Raw genomic sequence first — 24,523 nt, forward strand, 5'->3', positions numbered from 1 at the left:
TATGGACAATACCAAAATAAATGATCTAATGACTCTGCCTCCTCACAACAGAATCTGCAGAGCTGGGAAGATTGTATACCCCATATATATAACATTCTATTAGTTGCAAGAATTTTGTACAGTAATTTAAATTGAAAAATTCGAAGTTTTGAATCCGGCGTTGTTTTGCGTATCAATTCATAAACCATGTGCCATGGAATGGGTACATCGAAAATCTCTTCCCAACTATTTTGTAATTTATATGGCACAGCTGTCAGTTTTTTGGTCCTTAAATGAAATTGGTATATGTTTTTATTTATCACACTTTTCTTTAACCATTTATGTTCTTTAATACAGGGCCGACATACAAGTTCCTTACTTTTTTCCCCTTCTACTTGCCTCTTCCATTTTTGTGGTAATGCTGCAATTAATTGGTTGTAATTTTGGGTAGAGCAGACATTTCCATATGTCTGTGTTAGCTGCATGTGTGACATAACTCCACCAGTCCTATTTATGATATCATTCACAAAAATTATACCTTTTTTAAACATTTCTTCGATAAATACAGTTTTTTTTATCAATTACTATATTTGAATTTAACCACAATATTTGTTGTACTATTTGTTCCGTCCTTTCAGGTGGATTAAACTGAAATTGCAACCAACTTTCTAAGGCTTGTTTAAAAAATAAGGATATTTTGGAGATTATTTCCTTTTCAAACAACCGAAAGTGAGCAGGTGTAATCTGAATAAAGGGAAAAAGGCCCTTCTTGAACATAGGATGAGACATTCGTACCAATTTACTAGAGAACCAGTTTGGATTTAAGTATAACTTTTGTATGACTGATGCCTTTAGTGAGAGGTCTAATGCTTTAATATTTAATAATTTCTGCCCTCCGAATTCATATTCGTTATATAAATAGGCCCTTTTAATTTTAGTCCTTAGTCCTGTATTGACGCGTTGCCTGTTTGATGGTTCGTCGGCGGGTATAGTGGGATTTCTTATAAGCTTCCAGGTTAGAGTCCCGCTCCTTGAAAGCGGCAGCTCTACCCTTTAGCTCAGTGCGGATGTTGCCTGTAATCCATAGCTTCTGGTTGGGGTATGTACTTACAGTCACTGTGGGGACGATGTCATCAACGCACTTATTGATGAAGCCAGTGACTGATGTGGTGTACTCCTCAATGCCATCGGAGGAATCCCGGAACATATTCCAGTGTTTGCTGGCAAAACAGTCCTGTAGTTTAGCATCTGCTTTATCTGACCACTTTTTTTTGACTGAGTCACTGGTGCTTCCTGCTTTAATTTGAGCTTGTAAGCAGGAATCAGGAGGATAGAATTATGGTCAGATTTGCCAAATGGAGGGCGAGGGAGAGCTTTGTACACATCTCTGTGTGTGGAGTAAAGGTGGTCTATAGATTTTTTGCCTCTGGTTGCACGTTTATCATGCTGATAGAAATGAGGTAAAACTGATTTAAGTTTCCCTGCATTGGAGTCCCCGGCCACTAGCAGCATCGCCTCTGGATGAGCGTTTTCCTGTTTGCTTATGGCGGTATACAGCTCATTGAGTGCGGTCTTAGTGCCAGAATCGGTCTGTGGTGGTATGTAGACAGTTACGAAAAATACAGATAAACTCTCTAAATCAAATCAAATCAAATTTTCTTGGTCACATACACATTGTTAGCAGACACTAATGCGAGTGTAGCGAAATGCTTGCGATTCTAGCTCCAACCGTGCAGTAATATCTAACAAGTAATCTAACAATTTCACAAGAACTAGCTTATACACACACACAAGTGTAAAGGAATGAATAAGAATATGTACATATAAATATATGGATGAGCGATGGCCGTGCGGCATAGGCAAGATGCAGTAGATGGTATAGAGTACAGTGTATATACATGTGAGAAGAGTAATGTAGGGTATGTAAACATTATATAAAGTGGCATTGTTTAAAATGACTAGTGATACATTTATTACATCCAATTTTTAATTATTAAAGTGGCTAGACATTTTGGGAGCCTTGTTTTCAGATTAGCTTTGTTTAAATCCCCAGCTACAATAAATGCAGCCTCAGTGTAACGCTCGTCGTTAGGTGGAAGAGAGGAGGACCAAATTGCAGCGTGGTACGTTTCCATATTTATTGGAATACTTAACAACACGAACAAAACAATAAACAGAAAATGAAACTAACGACGCTACAGACCTGAACATGTGAACATAGAGACAATGAACGCAACGAACAGGAACAATCACCCACAAACAAACAGTGAGAACAGCCTACCTAAATATGGTTCCCAATCAGAGGAAACGTAAAACACCTGCCCCTGATTGAGAACCATATCAGGCTAGTTGGCAACCCTAAACCAAACATAGAAACACATAACATAGAATGCCCACCCAGCTCACGTCCTGACCAACTAAACAAGACTAAACAAAGGAAATAAGGTCAGGAACGTGACACTCAGGATATGTGGTTTCCAGTTTACATAGAGTCCAATGAAGTTCTTTCAGGGCCGTCGAGGGGCGTCTTTCAGGGCCGGCATGTTACTAAAGTTTTCTTGTGGGTTTTATGGGAAGTTTTCTTAACATTCTCGGAACAATTTGAGAACATGACTTTAAATAGAACCACTAGGAAACATGTAGGAAACATTGTACTGAAATTCCCACAGATTTTTTTTTTTCCTTAACGTTATCTGAACTATTTGAGAACATTTCCAATGTTAAACCAGTTTAAGAACATTGCTATAACGTTTCAAAATTGAAATGAAATGTAACAATGTTTGAAGTTTTAGGAAACGTTCTATTAAAGTAATGAAATGCCAAGAAATGAATGTTTTTTGGTCAAGTTCTTTAAATGTGCTGAGAATGTTCCAAGCCAAACATTTATCGTGCACCATTCCCAGAAAGTTGTGGGAAAGTTGTACGCAAAATAACCATATTTTATATATATACACTGTAGGACAACCAGGCCCTCACCAAGCTCTAAGAAACATATGGTTCTCAGAACGTTATGTATCATACCAGCAGTTTGGTGCTGCCTTCTTCTCAAAAGCATCTAGAATTGACAAGTTAAAATGTCCTGTCTGTCTGGTTATGTCAGTGGGAAGGTTAGCCTGTTTGTCTGAACAGAGACAGAGATGTAGAGAGAAAGACTGTGCACCAACAGCTATCTGATTCTTCCGCTTTACAAAGAGCGTGGAGGAGAGTGCCACAGGCACAGGAAGATTTGCTTGTCAGCTTTTGCGATACAGTCATCCGTCGTTTTAATCTTAACCGACACAGACAGCAAGTAAAAGCAGTAGTGCCCAGAACCAATTTGGTGCTAAACCACACACATAAGCACAATAGCCAACACATGTCCAGTATTCACTGGGCTGTAAACACCTGACAATAGAAATGAACAATATCCCCTCTAAACACAGAGAGAGATGAGTTTATCATAACACAAACCCCACCATGCCGCTCATTGAGATTCAGTGTGTAGTAAGACAGTGGTGATATTTCCTGGCATCCCAGAGGATGTTTACTGATGCATCATTCCCTGTTTGGCACTTCAGAGGACTTGACCACAGGCCCATGTCATGGGGAGGTCAGTATCAGCCCAGACTTGGCAATTTTGTCATTTAGCAGACAGTCTTATACAGAGCAACTTACAGGAGAAATTAGGGTTAAGTGCCTTGCTAAAAGGCACATCAACAGATTTTTTAAATCTAATCGGCTCTGGGTTTCGAGCCAACGACCTCTTGGTTACTGGTCCAACGCCCTTAATCGCTAGGCTACCTTTACACACAGGATTGAGAAGCATCCTCTATCTATATGGATGTAGCTTGGTTTTGGGTTGAGAAGGTTACATCTTCAGATGTTATAAATGGAATTAAATGCCTTTCTTCTCTCTCTTATCCTCTATCCCGTCCATGGAGGAAGGATTGTATGATCAATTCTCATTTCCTAGATTTTTAGGTATGTGGCCTAATGGGCATCTCTTTGTTCATGCAGTACCCGTCAAAAGTTTGGACACAGCTACTCATTCAAGGGTTTTTCTTTATTTTTACTATTGTTCTACATTGTAGAATAATAGTGAAGACATCAAAATAAAGAAATAACACATATGGAATCATGTAATAACCAAAAAATGGTTAAACAAATCTAAAATATTTGAGATTCTTCAAAGTAGCCACCCTTTGCCTTGATGACAGCTTTGAACACTCTTGGCATTCTCTCAACCAGCTTCACCTGGAATGCTTTTCTAACAGTCTTGCAGGAGTTCCCACATATGCTGAGGACTTGTTGGCTGCTTTTCCTTCACTCTGTGGTCCAACTCATCCCAAACCATCTCAATTCAGTTGAGGTCGGATGATTGTGGAGGCCAGGTCATCTGATGCAGCACTCCATCACTCTCATTCTTGGTCAAATAGCCCTTACACAGTCTGGAGGTGTTGTCCTGTTGAAAAACAAATGATAGTCCCACTAAGTGCAAATCAGATGGGATGGCGTATCGCTGCAGAATGCTGTGGTAGCCATGCTGGTTAAGTGTGCCTCTCACACATGCAGAGATCATCCGTTCACCTACTCTGCGTCTCACAAAGACACAGCGGTTGGAACCAAAAATCTCAAATTTGCACTCATCAGACGAAGGGACAGATTTCCATCAGTCTAATGACCATTGCTCGTGTTTTCTTGGCCCAAGCAAGTCTCTTCTTCTTATTGCTGTCCTTTAGTAGTGGTTTCTTTGCAGAAATTTGACCACGAAGGCCTGATTCATGCAGTCTCTTCTGAACAGTTGATGTTGAGATGTGTCTGTTACTTGAACTCTGTGAAGCATTTATTTGGGCTGCAATTTCTGAGGATGGTAACTCTAATGAACTTATCATCTGCAGCAGATGTAACTCTGGGTCTTCCTTTCCTGTGGCGGTCCTCATGAGAGCCAGTTTCATCATTGCGCTTGATGATTTTTGCGACAGCACTTGAAGAAACTTTCAAAGTTCTTGAAATTTTCCCGGATTGACTGAGCACTTGTTGTCTTAAAGTAATGATTGACTGTAATGATAGAAAGTAATGATGGACTGTCATTTCTCTTGATTTATTTGAACTGTTCTTGCCATAAGATGGACTTGATCTTTTACCAAATAGGGCTATCTTCTGTATACCACCCCTACCTTGTCACAACACAACTGATTGTCTCAAACGCATTAAGAAAAGAAATTCCACAAATGTACTTTTAACAAGGCACACCTGTTAATTCAAATGCATTCCAGGTGACTACCTCATGAAGCTGGTTGAGAGAATGCCTAGAGTGTGCAAAGCTGTCACCAAGGCAAAGGGTGGCTACTTTGAAGAATCTAAAATATAAATATATTTTGATTTGTTTAATACTTTTTTGATTACAACATGAGTCCATATGTGTTACTTTATAGTTTTGATGTCTTCACTATTATGCTACAATGTAGAAAATAGTAAAAATAAAGAACAACCCTTGAATTAGTAGGTTTGTCCCAACTTGTGGATTATATTCATAACTTTGGAACTACGGTAAATGGCGACTGGATCATTTGGAGATTTATTGATTACTTTGAAGGTCCGGTTCGGGTGAGCCAGGCCCAGCAAATCGGAATCAGATTTTCCCAACAAAAGGGATTTATTACAGACAGAAATACTCCTCAGCACCCCTCCTCCCCTTCCTCAGACGATCCTGCAGGTGAAGAAGCCTGATGTGCAGGTCCTGGGCTGGCGTGGTTACATGTGGTTTGCGGTTGTGAGGCCGGTTGGATGTACTGCCAAATTCTCTAAAACGATGTTGCTAATGGTAGAGAAATTAACATTGAATTCTCTGACAACAGCTCTGTTGGACATTCCTGCAGTCAGCATGCCAATTGGAAGCTCCCTCAAAACATGAGACATCTCTGGCATTGTGTTGTGTGACACAACTGTAACTTTTTAGAGTGGTCTTTTTTTGTCTCCAGCACAAGGTGCACCTGTGGAATGATCATGCTGTTTAATCCGCTTCTTCATATGCCACAGCTGTCAGGTGGATGGATTATCTTGGCAAAGTAGATATGCTCACTAACAGGGCTGTAAACAAACTTGTGCACACATTTTGAGAGAAATACGCTTTTTGTGAGTATGGAACATTTCTGGGATCTTTTATTTCAGCATGGGACCAACACTTTACATGTTGAGTTGATATTCTTGTTCAGTATATTATGAACACGTAGCCTACGCAGTGGATAAGGTGTGAGCTATAGACCTTTTTGAGTTAAGGGAATCTCGTATTCATGAGTTGGCTCGAAAGCTGATCAAGAAAGATAAGAATCATCTTAATATTATTTTGACAAGCGACTAAATACTTGATTACTGGCAAGCAATTGGCATGCATAAAAAAAGCTGCCTAATTCTAGAAGTTAGTGAGCATTTGTTTAGCAAACTCCAAAATAGGAAATTGAAATTAAATATAGGCATTTTGGAATTATTTTTCGACGAGATGCGTAAAAAAATGACTTAGAGTGAGAGCTGACGCGTTTGAAGCCGCAATTGTAAAGTGCTTGAAAAAGAGTGTCGAGACACTGGAGCATTCAGGCACTTGTGACGTTTCAGATACCGATAGTGGTGTTGGCTTTATAGATGACTGTGAGGAGTGCAGCCACACTCCAAAACGAGCGTTATACTGCCGGCATATTCAAACTCCTAGCTGATGTCGCACTCCTCATAGACTAGCAAGTCCATTTAAGGCAGTAGCAGCTCATATTTCAGTCATTAGGACATGCAACAATGCGGACGCATAGTCTCATTTTGTGCAGGTTAACATGCAGTGAGGCCATCTCTCACTTAAACGATATTGGACCATTCCCACCATGGTGAGAAGGGGTGAAGACTCAGTAAAACACGTATATTCTTGAAATGTGAGATGTATGGCAATTACATTTGCGCTCAACTCCAAGTGAAAAGCAAACTTGCTCGCTCTTCGGGGTCCATCTCATGCAAACTGGACTAGGTTCATGGCTTGTAGGCAGGGCACAAGATAACCTTTTGAACGGAAACCTTTCTATTCATATTTTCTATTCATATAGACACCATTCTGTGTACCTCTGGCCCTTCCTTGGACACTGTATTAACTAACCTCCAGATGAGCTTCAATGCCATACAACTCTCCTTCGGTGGCCTCCAACTGCTCTTAAATACAAGTTAAACTAAATGCATGCTCTTCAACCGATCGCTACCTGCCCGCCCGTCCAGCATCACTACTCTGGACGGTTCTGACTTAGAATATGTAGACAACTACAAATACCTAGGTGTCTGGTTAGACTGTAAACTCTCCTTCCAGACTCACATTAAACATCTCCAATCCAAAATGAAATCTAGAATCGGCTTCCTATTCCGCAACAAAGCATCCTTCACTCATGCTGCCAAACATACCCTCGTAAAACTGACTATCCTACCGATCCTCGACTTCGGCGATGTCATTTACAAAACAGCCTCCAACACTCTACTAAACAAATTGGATGCAGTCTATCACAGTGCCATCCGTTTCGTCACCAATGCTCCATATACTACCCACCACTGCGACCTGTACGCTTTCGTTGGCTGGCCCTCGCTTCATACTCGTCGCCAAACCCACTGGCACCAGATCATCTACAAGTCTCTGCTAGGTAAAGCCCCGCCTTATCTCAGCTCACTGGTCACCATAGCAGCACCCACCCGTAGCAGGCGCTCCAGCAGATATATCTCACTGGTCACCCCCAAAGCCAATTCTTCCTTCGGCCACCTCTCCTTCCAGTTCTCTGCTGCCAATGACTGGAACGAACTGCAAAAATCACTAAAGCTGGAGACTCTTACCTCTCTCACTAGCTTTAAGCACCAGCTGTCAGAGCAGCTCACAGATCACTGCACCTGTACATAGCTCATCTGTAAATAGCCCATCCAATCAACCTCATCCCCATACTGTATTTATTTATTTATTTTGCTCCTTTGCACCCCAGTATCTCTACTTGCACATTCATCTTCTGCACATCTATCACTCCAGTGTTTAATTGCTATATTGTAATTACTTCGCCACCACGGCCTATTTATTGCCTTACCTCTCTTATCCTACCTCATTTGCACATGCTGTATATAGATTCTTCTACTGTATTATTGATTGTATGTTTGTTTATTCCATGTGTAACTCTGTGTTGTTGTATGTGTCGAACTGCTTTGCTTTATCTTGGCCAGGTCGCAATTGCAAATGAGAACTTGTTCTCAACTAGCCTACCTGGCCATGAAACCCCATCATGTGAAAATGACATACTACGGACAATGCTAACATACAATTCACCTGAGTAAAGCATTAGATTGGGGGGTCCTGTAGTTTCCAAGGAATTATTACATGGGCCACTAATATTTAATCTAGGACAGCATGTCCTAACCAGGCATGTTCCGTTGATTCTAACTATGTTATATATAAACAGCATACTAAACAGTGTACTCACTGCAAACAAACAGGACATGTAGTGAAAATTTGTTGGGATATGGGGAGGGATCCTCCCAGGCATTTCAACCAAGATATAGGATGGGTCATCTAGCATCGAAGTGTTGGAACCTTGGAATTGGGAATCCCCCTTTCTTTATGCGTCTTAAACTAGATACAGAGCAAATGTTTCAGACTTGAATAGCACTTGTCTGTAGCCTACCTGGTGGTGGCCAAATCCCGGCCTCTCTTCATCAACCAGACAGGTCAAGCTACAGAGCCATTTTTCCTATTCATTGAAAGTCTAATTCGCCTTCCTTGTTTTTGAACATGAATAGTACGTTTTAACCAACAACGTGATCATTGGACAGACCGCAGTGTTTTTTGGAATAAGTGGGAGTTTATTATGGTGCGTTTGTCTTGGTTGCGCATAGGAGAGGTTTCAACGTTAGTAAATTACAAGGTATAGACATTCTCTCAATGTATGGTGTGAGCATGTAATTATAGAGCAAATTATTCAGCAAACCCTCTTTTATAAATATCCTGACTTGTTTGAGAAACGGCTGCAGACTCTACCCCAACGTTTTAAACTCACAATGCAGTTGCCTGGAGCTCAGATGCTCAGACTAACTGTAATTCTAACATAGCCGGTAGACTGCTACAATGTAGTCTCAAACATATGTTTAGAATATTTAACCCTTTTAATCTGGTGTGGTAGTCAGTTGTGTTAGATTTCTGAGTGGGATTCCTATTCATATGCGTATTGTGCATATGGCCAAGTCCATCTGATATGTGACGATGCGTGTGTGAGTTATGAGTTTGTCCCACCCCTCCGATAGCCAGTGGCTGGCTGGGTGGCTGTTTGTTGATAGGCTACACAGGATTGTCTACGGTATGGATAGGATGTTTCCTATGTTTACATTTATCTGCGTGTTACAATGATGATTGACTCTTTCTCCTTACACAGTAAATATGACATGTCCGACTGATTCGATTTCAGAACTTTTTATGATTCAACCTGTGGATGTTGATTCTTTTTCTATCATTTTAGCTAATCACTGACACTATGGAAAGCTGATTACTTGGATGAATTTCTTAGCTTCGGCTCGACGTCCCTTTTATGTGCACGATAAAAGGGAATCACGTTCGGCTGGTTGGTTTTCCATAACATACTCAGCTCTCAATGTGAAACAGTGGATTTTATTGCATTTTTAATGGCAGATTATGATTATCCCACTTTTGAACTGACTCTGATAGAAGTCCTTGGCCCAGGCAACTCCTTCACTTTGTTCCATATAGGCCTATGTTTGTCTACATTATACAGTTGAAGTCGGAAGTTTACATACACCTTAGCCAAATACATTTAAACTCAGTTTTTCACAATTCCTGACATTTAATCCTAATAAAAATTCCCTGTCTTAGTTCAGTTAGGATCACCACTTTATTTTAAGAATGTGAAATGTCAGAATAATAGTGGAGAGAATGATTTATTTCAGCTTTTATTTCTTTCATCACATTCCCAGTGGGTGAGACGTTTACATACACTCAATTAGTATTTGGTAGGATTGCCTTTAAATTGTTAAACTTGGGTCAAACATTTCGGGTAGCCTTCCATAAGCTTCCCACAATATGTGAATTTTGGCCCATTACTCCTGACAGAGCTGATGTAACTGAGTCAGGTTTGTAGGGCTCCTTGCTCGCACACGCTTTTTCAGTTCTGCCCACAAATTTTCTATGGGATTGAGGTCAGGGCTTTGTGATGGCCACTCCAATACCTTGACTTTGTTGTCCTTAAGCCATTTTGCCCCAACTTTGGAAGTATGCTTGGGGTCATTGTCCATTTGGAAGACCTATTTGCGACCTAGCTTTAACTTCCTGACTGATGTCTTGAGATTTTGCTTCAATATATCCACAGATTTTTCCTCCCTCATGATGTCATCTATTTTGTGAAGTGCACCAGTCCCTCCTGCAGCAAAGCACCCTCACAACATGATGCTGCCACCTCCGTGCTTCACAGTTGGGATGGTGTTCTTCGGCTTGCAGTCCTCCCCCTTTTTCCTCCAAACATAACGATGGTCATTATGGCCAAACAGTTCTATTTTTGTTTCATCAGACCAGAGGACATTTCTCCAAAAAGTACGATCTTTTTGCAAACCGTTGCAAACAGTTGCAAACCGTAGTCTGGCTTTTTTATGGCGGTTTTGGAGCAGTGGCTTCTTCCTTGCTGAGCGGCCTTCCAGGTTGTCGATATAGGACTCGTTTTACTGTGGATATAGATACTTTGTACATGTTTCCTCCAGCATCTTCACAAGGTCCTTTGCTGTGGTTCTGGGATTGATTTGCACTTTTCTCACCCAAGTATGTTCATCTCTAGGAGACAGAACGCGTTTCCTTCCTGAGCGGTTTGACCGCTGCATGGTCCCATGGTGTTTCTATTTGCGTACTATTGTTTGTACAGATGAACATGGTACCTTCAGGCGTTTGGAAATGTCTCCCAAGGATGAGCCAGACTTGTGGAGGTCTAAACATTTTTTTTATGAGGTCTTGGCTGATTTCTTTTGATTTTCCCAGTATGTCAAGCGAAGATGCACTGAGTTTGAAGGTAGGCCTTGAAATACATCCACAGGTACACCTCCAATTGACTCAAATTATGTCAATTAGCCTATCAGAATCTTCTAAAGCCATGACATCATTTTCTGGAATTTTCCAAGCCGTTTAAAGGCACAGTCAACTTAGTGTATGTAAACTTCTGACCCACTTTAATTGTGATACAGTGAATTATAAGTGAAATAATCTGTCTGTAAATTGTTGGAAAATGACTTGTGTCATGCACACAGTAAATGTCCTAACAGACTTGCCAAAACTATAGTTTGTTCACAAGAAATTTGTGGAGTAGTTTAAAAACTAGTTTTAGTTACTCCAACCTAAGTGTATGTAAACGTTTGTATGTTCCATGTATGTTCCATGTCTTACTGTTTCTGTCCTGTCTGGAGAATAACCCAATGTTTTGCTCAACAATTATACTGACAGGCTTACTAACACACAGCTAACATGTCTTGTTTTAGGTCATCCCGAAACAATTTGAACCTTGTGTGGTGACCACATTACATTTAACTGTGCTCCCTTTGTTGTCACACACAATGCAAGACAAAATGGCTTATGTGGTTGTGCAAGGGATCCGATTAATGTTAATGTGGGCGCATGGTCAAATCTTCCTGTTGACCACACCCACCTCTATGGATGTGTGTGTCTTCAAGAGAGGGCTCAGATTGGGTTTACAAATCAAATTATTCATTTTTGATTTGCACAAGCAGTGGGTGAGCTTTGGATCTCACTCCCAAGTTGTATTTTGAATTTTGATAGCTGACTTGCTAAAGATAGCATAGTTTTTAAATTAATATTTGAATGTGATTTTGTCAGGTTGGAAATACATTTTGTTACATATGACAGCTCTGTCTCCAGAGACAGAACACTGAGTTAGTCACATACCATTTAATCAATGTTTAAAGATGCAGGTAAATCTCTACTTCCTGATTGGGGCAAAAAACATTTCAACACATTTACTTTGAAGACCCTCTGGTGGTTGAGAAACCAGTTTGAAATTGCTTTTATGACCTGTAGGCAGAGAACATTGAGATGATTCAGCAACCAAATACATTTGTTTTTTAAATTTGAATATTGATTGATGCTAATTCTTACTAGACATAGGCTTGTGTTAATACATTTGTTGTTATCCAACTGTTTTACAGAACATTTTATTGCTTTTTGTTTTTGACATGCTTCTTTATTGATCTTGGGGTGATTTGTTTTCATGAGTATGGTTTTCATATTTTTTAAGGCAAGCTTCCTCCCAGAGGGGAGAGTTTAAAATGTATTTTAACCCCCCTTTTTCTCCCAAATTTCATGATATCCAATTGCGATCCAATTACGATCTTGTCTCATCGCTGCAACTCCCCAACGGGCTCGGGAGAGGCAAAGGTCGAGTCATGTGTCCTCCGAAACATGACCCACCAAACTCTGCTTCTTAACACCCGCCCACTTAACCCACAAGCCAGCTGCACCAATATGTCGGAGGAAACACCGTTCAACTGACAACTGAAGTCAGCCTGCAGGCGCCCAGCCGGCCACAAGGAGTTGCTAGAGCGTGATGACACAAGTAAAGCCCCCCCTGCCAAACCCTCCCCTAACCCGGACGACACTGGGCCAATTATGCGCCGCCCTATGGGACTCCCAGTTACGGCCGGTTGTGACACAGCCTGGGATTGAACCCGGGTCGGTAGTGACGTCTCAAGACTGCAGCGCCACTCGGGAGGCCCGGGGGAGAGGCTTTTTCAATTGATTGTTCTGTCTTTCTGAAAGAAAAGTACAATTTGACACTTGTAATAGTGTAACTTAGGGTCGTTGTCCTGTTGGAAGGTAAACCTTCGCCCAAATTTGAGGTCCTGAGTGCTCTAGAGAAGGTTCTCATCAAGGATCTCTCTGTACTTTGCTCCATTCATCTTTCCCCCGATCCTGACTAGTCTCCCTGTCCCTGCCGCTAAAAAACATCCCCACAGCATGATGCTGTCACCACCATGCTCCACCGTAGGGATGGTGCCAGGTTTCCTCCAGACGTGACACTTGGCATTCAGGCCAAAAAGTTCAATCTTGGTTTCATCAGATCAGAGAATCTTGTTTCTCATGGTCTGAGAGTCCTTTAGGTGACATTTGTCAAACTCCAAGCGGGCTGTCATGTGCCTTTTACTGAGGAGTGGCTTCCATCTGGCCACTCTAGCATAAAGGCCTGATTGTTGGAATGCTGCAGAGATGGATGTCCTTCTGGAAGTGTCTCCCATCTCCACAGAGGAACACTGGAGCTCTGTCAGAAGACCATCAGGTTCTTGGTCACCTCCCTGATCAAGGCCCTTCTCCCTCGATTACTAAGTTTGTACGGGCGGCCAGCTCTATGAAAAGGCTTGGTGGTTCCAAACTTCTTCTATTTAAGAATGATGGAGGCCACTGTGTTCTTGGGGAATTCTAAAAACCAGTTTTTGCTTTGTCATTGTGTGGTATTGTTGGGAGATTCATGAGGAAAAACGTTATTTAATGCATTTTAAATTAAGGCTGTAACATAACAAAATGGGGAAAAGGTCAAGGGGTCTGAATACTTTCTGAATGCACTGTGCATTTAATGGCCTTTCATTTCCTTTTATATCCATCTGATTCATTCTTGATAAACTTTGAGGATACCATTGACCAGACCAACCAATCTGACAACATGCAAAGCCAAACAGTGACTAGTAACTCTTGACTGTATTAATGCTTCATCAAATGTTGAGAACTGATTGGGGCTCCCGAGTGGCACAGCGGTCTAAGGCACTGCATCTCAGTGCTAGAGGCGTCACTTCCTGGTTTGATTCCAGGCTGTATCACAACCGGCCGTGATTGGGAGTCCCAATGGCTGGCGCACAATTGGTCCAGCGTCGTTAGGGTTTGGCCGGGGTAGGCTGTCATTGTAAATAAGAATTTGTTCTTAACTGACTTGCCAAGTTAAATAAAGGTTGAATACAAAAATAATAACTGATGTAATCTTTCTGCCGTTAACAAAAAATGATGTTTTATTGAGCTTAGTTGAAGGAATTTGTACTTAGGGACATTGGCATGTCAAAAGCACACTGTCAATGCTCCCATGTAAGACACTCCTAATGTCATGGGCCCAAGGACTAGAAGTGAGGTATATATAATATACTGTACATACACATCAAATATTACTGCCCACTACAGGTTCTATGGTTTGGTCTGGAAGTACTGGAAATGCTCTTGAGTTTCATATAGCAGGGATTGGAGGCAGGATAAGAGGATCTTAAAACAGCAACAGCAGTGTGTGGAGTGGAGGAGTGGGACTTGTGTGTGTGTGTGTGCGGTAGAAAAGAGTTAGAGGTGAGGTGTGTGTAGGCGGTGAGGCTGACACATCATCCCAATTATCAGGAAGGCTGAGATAAGAAACAGAGATGAGAAAACTGCAGTAACAAATCGTTCCCTCCGTGTTGGAGACTTATTGTACAGAGAGAGAAAGAAAGTTAAAAAAACAAAAAAACAAAAACAAAAGAAGATTAAGATTGTGTTCTTCAATGTGAATAACAACACTCCAAAACAGTGGGAATAGAAACAATACTGTGACTCTCCACACTCAGTTGTCCTTCAATTTGAACCACAAAACCTCCATTTCTGACAAAAAAGCATGTCTTATATGGCCAATCAGCCATTGCTACATCAATTTTTGGACATAAATCAATTATATATTCCCCTTGATTCTTGAAGAATATAACTTATGAGCTTAGTTTAACCGCCGTACCCCATCAGAACCTAAAATATAAGCTTGTTTTACTCCAATGTTTGCCAACCAAATAAATGTAAACTAACACTGTACAGCCTAAAAATGGGTTAAAACTATAATTGTAATATCATGGATGGCCAGTCCCTGCATCAATTGCTCTGTCTATGAATTTGAGAGTGAATCCAGCCCAATCGCTCAGTTTTTACAGAAACAGTGGTGGGGAGCCGGCTTTGTTATTGTTTCTGCTGATTGGCCCATTCACGTGAATTAACCCTCTTATTTGCCTTACGGAAAATCCCAGCAGGTGCATTGTGCACAGACTTACAGAGAGATACAGAGAGGGGAGCGGAGGGAGACACAGAGAGAGAACTATTAGAGAGGACTTCAGAACGAGTGAGAGAGAACGAAAGAGACAGAGAGTTAAAGAGAAGAGCCCAGTTCAGCTTAGCTCAGACATCTGAGAGCCCAGCTGGGCAATGAAATGCTTTCGCACCAGTTAGCAAGCCGTAGGCTGGGTCCGTCTAAACAGGGTTTTCTCACCACCTCCTCATCTAATCCTCGACAGGCCCACTGCAAATGAATATGAAGGGCTAGGCTTGCTACCGACCCGGGTTCTATCTCAGGCTGTGTCACAACCAGCCGTGACTGGAAGTCCCATAGGGCGGCACACAACTGGCCAAGCGTCATCCGGGTTAGGGGAGGGTTTGGCAGGGGGGCTTTACTTGACTCATCGTGCTCTAGCGACTCGTTGTGGCGGGCTGGGCGCCTGCAGGCTGAGTTTGGTTGTCAGTTGAACGGTGTTTCCTCTGACACATTGGTGCAGCTGGCCTGCGGGTTAAGTGGGCGGCTGTTAAGAAGCGGAGTATGGCGGGTCATGTTTCGGAGGACGCATGACTCGACCTTTGCCTCTCTCGACCTTCAGCCTTGAATATTCAGAGGACGGAATGCATTCTGGCGCTCCCACGTGGTACGGGGCAGGAGAGAGAGACAGAGTGTGTGCATTTATGTGTCTCACCTTGGAGAGCGGTGAAACTAGCAGAGTTTAGTGGCTGTTTCCTTGCACAGATGTGTTTCCCTGGGTTGTAGATAAGGTGAGGGGGATGGGATGGTGTGCTGGGCGATAAGAGAAAATAGGTACATTGTGCTGAAGGCCATGGCACCTGAAACAGGAATGTTCTATCATACTGTATATATCGATATATGGACCCCCATGTCCTGAAATGTTCCTATATTACTTTTGCCTGCCTACTTTGTTTTGGTTTATGTGCTGTCCCCTCACCCGCCTCCGGAAGGGAAGAAAATAGGAAATTAACAACAAGACAAACAGCATGTGGTGGTGTAGAGAAGATTGATAGGCTCCAGGCTACTCTGCTCCAGTCACACTGTTATCTACAATCATCTTGGTGGCACTGCAGAGTGACTCCAACAGAAACCATGGAAGAGTGGAAAAATGCAAGTCTACAGTTTAAAGTAAAAAAATATATATCTTTCTCTCTCTCTCCCTCCCCCCTATTTCTCCTTTCTCTCCTCCCCCTCCTTCTTTCCCAGTCTCGTCAGACCCCGGAGGGAGAGTTCCTACCCCTGGACCAGTGTGAGCTGGATGTGGGTTTTGGGACGGGTGCGGACCAGCTCTTCCTAGTGTCACCTCTCACCATCTGCCACGAGATCAATCCTAAGAGTCCTTTCTTTGACCTGTCCCAGCGCTCCCTCATGAACGAGCAGTTTGAGATTGTTGTCATCCTGGAGGGCATTGTTGAGACCACAGGTGAAGAACCACTACCCTCTCTCCTCCTGTTAACCCTTTACTCTCTTCTTCCTACCCTTCTCTCCTCGTTATTCATTGATTATTCTTTCACTACCCTTTCTCCTCCTTTTAACCCTTTACTCTCTTCTTCCTAAAGAGGCTGCTCCTTTTCAAAGGCCCAATGCAGCCATTTTATTTCTGGGTAACAATTAAGTACCTTACTGTAATAGATTTCCATTCAAATTGACAAAATTATTTTTTTTGCAAAAACTGTTTCACAAGCAAGTTTCACGATGGAAAGCCCAAACTCCCGCCCATTCAAACCTGCTGATTAGAAGGTCCTGTGTAGATTGTATTTGAACCGTCCTGCTGTGTTCCGGTCGAATTGGACAGATTTACAAACACAGGGCATCTGAACACACTAAATACATTTGGATGATTTCCATAAAATGTTATTTAACTTATGTGGTGTTCCTGGTCAAAAATGACCGGTCATTAGAAATGAATGGGTGAGACTACAATTAGTGTATAATATTGAGTTCAGGCACATGCCCATTCATCAGATGGACACACTTCCTCTCCCAGACCCCCACATGCGTGTGGGTTTGAGCACACACACGCACACCTCACTCCCTTTCTTGGCTTCCATGGCAACCCCCACGGGAACCTTTCCCCAATAGAATCTTTCCCCCACGAGAACCACACCTGTTGGCATTCTCACAAACAATCGCAACATTGTTTCAATAATATATAGAACTTTTCTCGCAGCTCTGGTATAGAAAGCTTTTTTGAGGCCTTGCTCACAATTCGTTCTGTGGCAGCACAATGACCAAACGATATACTGTATGTGAGGCTCTTGATCATATCTTTGATCATGACACTGGTGAGGAGGAGAGAGTCTTTGTTAAACTTTGACACAAAGTAGTCTGTGATAAATACCACAAATATATTTAACCTGAGTATTTGTTATAGTCAAAATGTTTCATAATTTACGCTTTTTAAAAAACTCAAACGAGTTGTATGAGCTCAGGTCAATGAGGCCTACAGGCCAATGAATAGCAAATAGAAGTTCAAAACTTGTAATGTTCACAAGAACTTAAGTTGATAGAAAGATCTAACACAACATTAGGTGATAATATATGTATTATTATGGATTTATAATCAGCTATAATGGCAGTCATTTTGGACCGGGAACACAGAATGAATTAACATGAAACGAACACAACAGGAGGGTTAATAACCAGCAACTATCAGGAAATAACACTGATTTAAAAAAATGTCACGTATTTACAGTGGTAGTTTCATCAGCGGTTGTACAATATGATATAAAACACAGGAATAAAACTGAATTTTGACTACACCAGGCCTTAATTAGTCCTTTTCTTCTCCACTCCAACTTATCTCTTTCCATTCTGTGGGTTGCTCTTTCCCTATCTCCACCCTTTAGCTTGCAATTCTGTTATTCCTCTCTCTCTCTCCTCCATTATCTGAACTCGAATTAAACTGTATTCTTATATGCTTATCAATCTTACTTCTTAATTTCAACCTGTCACATATCCCCATGCAATATTTCCATCCAGATTCTGGAGATAGAGTCAGACTAACACATCTCTCTGAATCTCCAAAGCCCTGTAAGAATGTAACAGATCTTAGTAAGCGTTCACTGGTAAACAGAACGAGCAGGGGAGAGGTGGACGTTTTTGAGGACAGCACCAGGGAATGGCTTCCTGATTGAATTATGAAGGACATTTTATGGGATGGTTCTATCCCTACCCCATGTATAATAGATAGGGTCATAGATGTGAATGTCACTTAGATAAATAAGATGGGGTTTCAGCTGAAGTTTTACAATATTTCTCACTGGGTAGAATGCAGGGTTAATTCTGAAACAGTAAGAGACGTTGAACACAACAGCTGTACTGAACTACTGGCAGGCTGCAGGTGTGCTGGGTCGCCTACGGCAACAAAAGTGTTTTTCTGCCTTCTACATCGAACAATACGATTCCTCATCCTAATACTCATACATAAATAACAAAGTCTTTGTCTTCTCTGGCATCATTTATTTATTTCTCTGCTCCCTTTTCTTTTTCCTTTCATCTCTCCTCTGTTCTTCTCCCCTCCTCCCTCCTCATTGTCCTGGGCAGAAGCATGAAGCTGAATAGGCTTAGAGGAGGAGGGAGGGATGAGCAGGCAGGCAGGCAGGGAGCACGGTCTGTGCTCTGTTGATAATGTCATTAAGGCAGGCTGCAGCCAACCGTTTAGCCCCTTCTCTGTCTGTCTGTCTGTCTGTCTGTCTGTCTGTCTGTCTGTCTGTCTGTCTGTCTGTCTGTCTGTCTGTCTGTCTCTGTCTCTGTCTCTGTCTCTGTCTCTGTCTCTGTCTCTGTCTCTGTCTGTCTCTCTCTCTCAGCAGGACTGTGGTTCTCTGAGCTGAGGAGCAAAGCAGGGGGCAGATGAGTGGGGGTCTGCTCTGAATGAATGAGTTGGCCTTGGAGTCACCCGTGTGGTTCCGTGCACAGTATACATCCCTTACTCCCCAGAGAAATAAATCCATATCATCCACTGAGAGACAGACAGAGCATTGTCCTGCCATTTGAGAAACCTTCTGTCAACAACTGACAGCCTTTGCATCTTTCTGGTGTTTGATTGGATGGTTGTGAGGTCTCTCTACTACCACTATGATTGTGCATCAGCTCCTGTTCCAATAGAGATGTATGTTATGTAGGCCTAGTTGTCACAGCTTTCTGACAGGTTTGTGTGTGTGTTAGATGAAGAGAGCCAGTAGTAGGATTACAAAGAGGCTAGGAGAAGAAGAGGCATTGTATTATGGAAATGCACCACTTGAGTAGTGCCAGTGGAGGCTTTACATAAAGCTCTCTCCAGGGACACGTCTTGTCACGCCCTGACCTTAGAGCCTTTTTATTTGTCTATTTGGTGAGGTCAGGGTGTGATTTGGGTGGGCATTCTATGTTTTCTGTTTCTTTGTTTTTGGCCGAGTGTGGTTCCCAATCAGAGGCAGCTGTCTATCGTTGTCTCTGATTGGGGATCATACTTAGGCAGCCCTTTTTCCCACACTTAGGTTGTGGGATCTGTACGCCTACCACGCTGCACCTTGGTCCGGTTATTCTACCACCAGCTGTTTGCTCACTTGCTCAGCCGCTTTGATTTTCATTCAAGACCCACAAAACAGTCAGTGTAACCCAGGACACTTGGATGATGATGGGGCGAACTGGCAGGAACGCTTGGCCCTGAAGGCACATCATTTCCTTTTGTACCGCCATCAATGGGCAAATTAGAGCTAATTATCACCAAATTCTATATACAGGAATATAAAATAACTTTAATTAATTTCAGCTTTGGGTTGAGGATAGTCAAGGGTTTGGGTATAACCTTAGGCTTAGGTTGTGATAACCCCTTGGTAGTGATATTACTGTGTCAGTCAAATGTCAGGGAAAGGATCAGTTTCTCTTTCTGCAGTCAGCCAGCTCTGTTTAATAGTGTAATACAGGGCTAATAAGTGCTTATTGATAAGTGAGGGCCCTCGATACAGATATAATTGTCAAGGACATAATTTTACAAGAGCTGAGGTCAAATAACAACCTGGCCTGTCAAATCAAATAAAAAAAATAGAATACAATTGTATTTGTCACTTGGTTCGTAGATAACAGGTGTAGACTAACAGTGAAATGCTTACTTACGGGCCCTTCCCAACAATGCAGAGTTAAAGATAAGATCAAAATAATACACAGTGGATAACGGGAAAAAAAGAGTAGAAATAACATGGCAATATATAGGGAGTAGGAAATAACATGGCTATATACAGGGAGTACCAGTACCGAGTCGATGTGCAAGGGTACAAGGTAATTGCGGTAGCTATGTCCTGTACACATACAGTGCCTTGGGAAAGTATTCAGACCACTTGACTTTTTCCAAATTTTGCTCGGTTACAGCCTTATTCTAAATGACAAAACAAAAAACACATTTTTAGAAATGTTTTCGAATTTATTAATATCACATTTACATTCAGACACTTTACTCAGCACTTTGTTGAAGCAAGCTTGGCACACCTGAATTTGGGGAGTTTCTCCCATTTATTTCTTTCATCACATTCCCAGTGGGTCAGAAGTTTACATACACTCAATTAGTATTTGGTAGCATTGCCTTTAAATTGTTTAACTTGGGTCAAACTTTTCGGGTAGCCTTCCACAAGCTTCCCACAATAAGTTGGGTGAATTTTGGCCCATTCCTCCTGACAGAGCTGGTGTAACTGAGTCAGGTTTGTAGACCTCCTTGCTCGCACACGCTTTTTCAGTTCTGCCCACACATTTTCTATAGGATTGAGGTCAGGGCTTTGTGATGGCCACTCCAATACCACAACTTTAGAAGTATGCTTGGGGTCATTGTCCATTTGGAAGACCCATTTGCGACCAAGCTTTAACTTCCTTTCTGATGTCTTGAGATGTTACTTCAATATATCCACATAATTTTCCTCCCTCATTATGCCATCTATTTTGTGAAGTGCACCAGTTCCTCCTGCAGCAAAGCACCCCCACAACATGATGCTGCCACCCCCATGCTTCACGGTTGGGATGGTGTTCTTTGGCTTGCAGGCCTCCCCCTTTTTCCTCCAAACATAACAATTGTCATTATGGCCAAACAGTTCTATTTTTGTTTCATCAGACCAGAGGACATTTCTCCAAAAAGTACGATCTTTGTCCCCATGTGCAGTTGCAAATCGTAGTCTGGCTTTTTTATGGAGGCTTTGCAGCAGTGGCATATTGCTTGCCGAGTGGCCTTTCAGGTTATGTTGATATAGGACTCGTTTTACTGTGGATATAGATACTTTTGTACATGTTTCCTCCAGCATCTTCACAAGGTCCTTTGCTGTTGTTCTGGGATTGATTTGCACTTTTCGCACCAAAGTACGTTCATCTCTAGGAGACAGAACGCGTCTCATTCCTGAGCGGTATGACGGCTGCGTGGTCCCATGGTGTTTATACTTGCGTACTATTGTTTGTACAGATGAACATGGTACCTTCAGGTGTTTGGAAATTGCTCCCAAGAATGAACCAGACTTGTGGAGGTCTACAATTTTTTTGCTGAGGTCTTGGCTGATTTCTTTTGATTTTCCCATGATGTCAAGCAAAGAGGCACTGAGTTTGAAGGTAGGCCTTGAAATTCATCCACAGGTACACCTCCAATTGACTCACATGATGTCAATTAGCCTATCAGAAACTTCTAAAGGCATGCTATCATCTTCTGGAATTTTCCAAGCTGTCTAAAGGCACAGTCAACTTATAACTTATGTATATAAACTTCTGACCCACTGGAATTGTGATACAGTGAATTATAAGTGAAATAATCTGTCTGTATACAATTGTTGGAAAATTACTTGTCATGCACACAGTAGATGTCCTAACCGACTTGCCACAACTATAGTTTGTTTACAAGAAATTTGTGGAGTGGTTGAAAAATGAGTTTTAATGACTCCAACCTTAATGTATGTAAACTTTTGACTTCAACTGTAGGTGTTCCTTTTGTCCAAGTGGGAAAGGGCAGTGTGGAGTTTAATAGAGATTGCGTCATCTGTGGATCTGTTGGGACAGTATGTGAATTGGAGTGGGTTCAGGGTGTCTGGGATGATGATTTTGACGTGAGACCTGACCAGCCTTTCAAAGCATTTCGTGGCTACAGATGTGAGTGCTACTGGGCGATAGTCATTTCTAAAGTTTACCTGGGTGTTCTTGGGCACAGGGACTATGGTTATCTACTTGAAACATGTTGGCATTACAGACTGAGTCAGGGAGAGGTTGAAAATGTCAGTGAAGACACTTGCCAGCTGGTCAGTGCATGCTCAGAGTATGCCTCCTGATAATCCATCTGGCCCTGTGAATGTTACCCTCTTTTAAGGTCTTTCTCACATCGGCTAAGGAGAATTTGATCACACAGTCCTCCAGAACAGCTGGTTCTCTCACGCATGGTTCAGTGTTGCTTGCCTCGAAGCGAGCATAGAAGACATTTAGCTCGTCTGGTAGGCTCGTGTCACTGGGCAGCTCGTGGCTGGGCCAGGATGTAATGTAACCAACCACTGGTATATGGACCTTTTCATATTGGACTATAGGACATCATGCAAACAGAAATACCAGACTAACCTTTCCTCGGCTACAGGTGCTACATGTTTTCTTTTTATTGATGCATGGATGCTGCAATTTCTGCTCCAATGTTACTGCTCTTTACTTAGGATTATCATGTTTTGTTTATGGTAGACTAGATTCAACTAATTTATTTGAATAAGGCTATTAGTACCATTGATAGGAGTGATGTTAGGCGAGGACCCAAGGCTCCTGCAGCATCAAGGTACGGATCTGGTGAAGGTGATGTTAGGAGATTCCTTATTAGCCTGAGCAGAAATAAACAACAGGTAATTATCATTAAATGCATTACAACACCGATCAAAGGGATGAGTCACCTAGTGATTGCCATGGATACAAAAGAACAGCTGTAAAATCTGGTAGGATGAGGTTTCATTGAGACAGAGCTAGATATAGAAAAGAAAGGTATCTAGCTATGACTCTCAGCCTAGAAAGACTTGCAGCCAAAATGTCCTTTAGTCAGCTGTTTCCATCAAGCCTATTTGAGCCAATGGCCCCACACTCTGCAGAGGCAGAGGGAGGTAAACAGTGAGTGAAATATCTCTGCCGTTTTGTCTCAGGGACAGCCTCAGCCAAACCTATTAGTGGAAATGGTTCGATGAGTAACAGTGCCGTGGCCATTTCTACACGCCGTCAGAGGAACGGCAAACGTCTTCCGGCTAGATTTACGGACGCATCAGTATTTAAATCTCCCCTTTATGGCTCGAGTGAGGGAGGTCTGTGCCAAAGCAGGTCTGTGTCAGGAAAATTGCTCTTTTCTCATGCTGTCAGACAACAATTCAAAGACTGAATTGTTTCCACACATGATGAGAGTGGAAGAGAAAGAACAAGGGGGATGGAAGCAGGATTAGATAAGCAGGGGGGTTGTTTGCTGTTTAATTTTCTCCTTTCTTTGACGTCTTATTGTTTGATGGTAACTGAACTCCACAGTATTTAAAAAAAATGACAGTTATTACAGGTCAATTTAACACATGTGTTTGTGCTGCTCCTTAGAGGCTGAGTTTTACTTATAAAATTCTCTCTCTCTCTTAGGTATGACGTGTCAGGCGCGGACGTCGTACACGGAGGACGAGGTGTTGTGGGGCCACCGCTTCCTGCCCGTCATGTCTCTGGAGGAGGGATTCTTCAGGGTGGACTACTCCCAGTTCCACAGCACTTTCGAGGTCAACACCCCACCGTACAGTGTCAAGGAGCATGATGAGAAGTCCTCCCTGCCTTCGCCCCTCTCCACCCCCACGCTGGGCGAGAGCCACGGTGCCGCACGACGTGCCCGGGTCTTCTCTGTAGACTGCATCAACACTACGGACCGGGAGGAGCGGGCGGGGCAGTCCAGGCTGCCCAGTAAGCTTCAGAGGATGAGCTCGTCTGGGAAGGAGGACCTACAGAGGAAGGTCCTGATGCTGAGCTCCCAGCACTCTGAGAAGGCCTGCAGTACTGGAGACCTGCCTCTTAAGTTGCAGCGTCTCAGCTCCTCCCCCGGCCCAGAGGCTGCAGATCGGCTGCAGCTCAAGGCCTTGAAGGTCGGCTTTGAACCCATGACCCAGTCCACTGGAGACCTGCAGCTGCCCCCCACTCCAGCCCCCGTCCCCGCACGCATCCACACCCCTCTGCCCTCAGGAGGGGGCCGACCAGAGGACAACCTGCCGGCCAAATTACGCAGGATGACTGCTGACCGCTGAGGTCATCATGACCAGACTTTGCATGCATCCCAATGGAACCCTATTCCCTATATAGTGCACTACAATAGACCAGGGCCCATAGGGGGCTCTGGTCAAAAGTAATGCACTATGTAGGGAATAGGGTGTCATTTGGGACGCATCCCCCAGAGTCTAACTTCTCTTTGACCACACATCAAACTATGGAGACAGAAAATGAAATGTGACTGAATATACTGA

The 24,523-nt window shown here is 42.6% G+C and overlaps 1 protein-coding gene across 1 annotated transcript in view; it reads left to right on the forward strand.

The window, feature by feature from the left end:
- Positions 1 to 24,307, forward strand: part of LOC120033957 (G protein-activated inward rectifier potassium channel 1-like) — a 39,894-nt gene extending 15,587 nt beyond the window's left edge. The window contains exons 2-3 of the mRNA XM_038980357.1: positions 16,284 to 16,500; positions 23,661 to 24,307. Of these exons, the coding sequence (XP_038836285.1) occupies positions 16,284 to 16,500; positions 23,661 to 24,307 (864 nt within the window). The remainder of the gene's footprint in view (positions 1 to 16,283; positions 16,501 to 23,660) is intronic.
- Positions 24,308 to 24,523: the final 216 nt, after the last annotated feature.

Source organism: Salvelinus namaycush, chromosome 41, assembly GCF_016432855.1.
Source record: "Salvelinus namaycush isolate Seneca chromosome 41, SaNama_1.0, whole genome shotgun sequence".
Taxonomy (NCBI): Eukaryota; Metazoa; Chordata; class Actinopteri; order Salmoniformes; family Salmonidae; genus Salvelinus; species Salvelinus namaycush.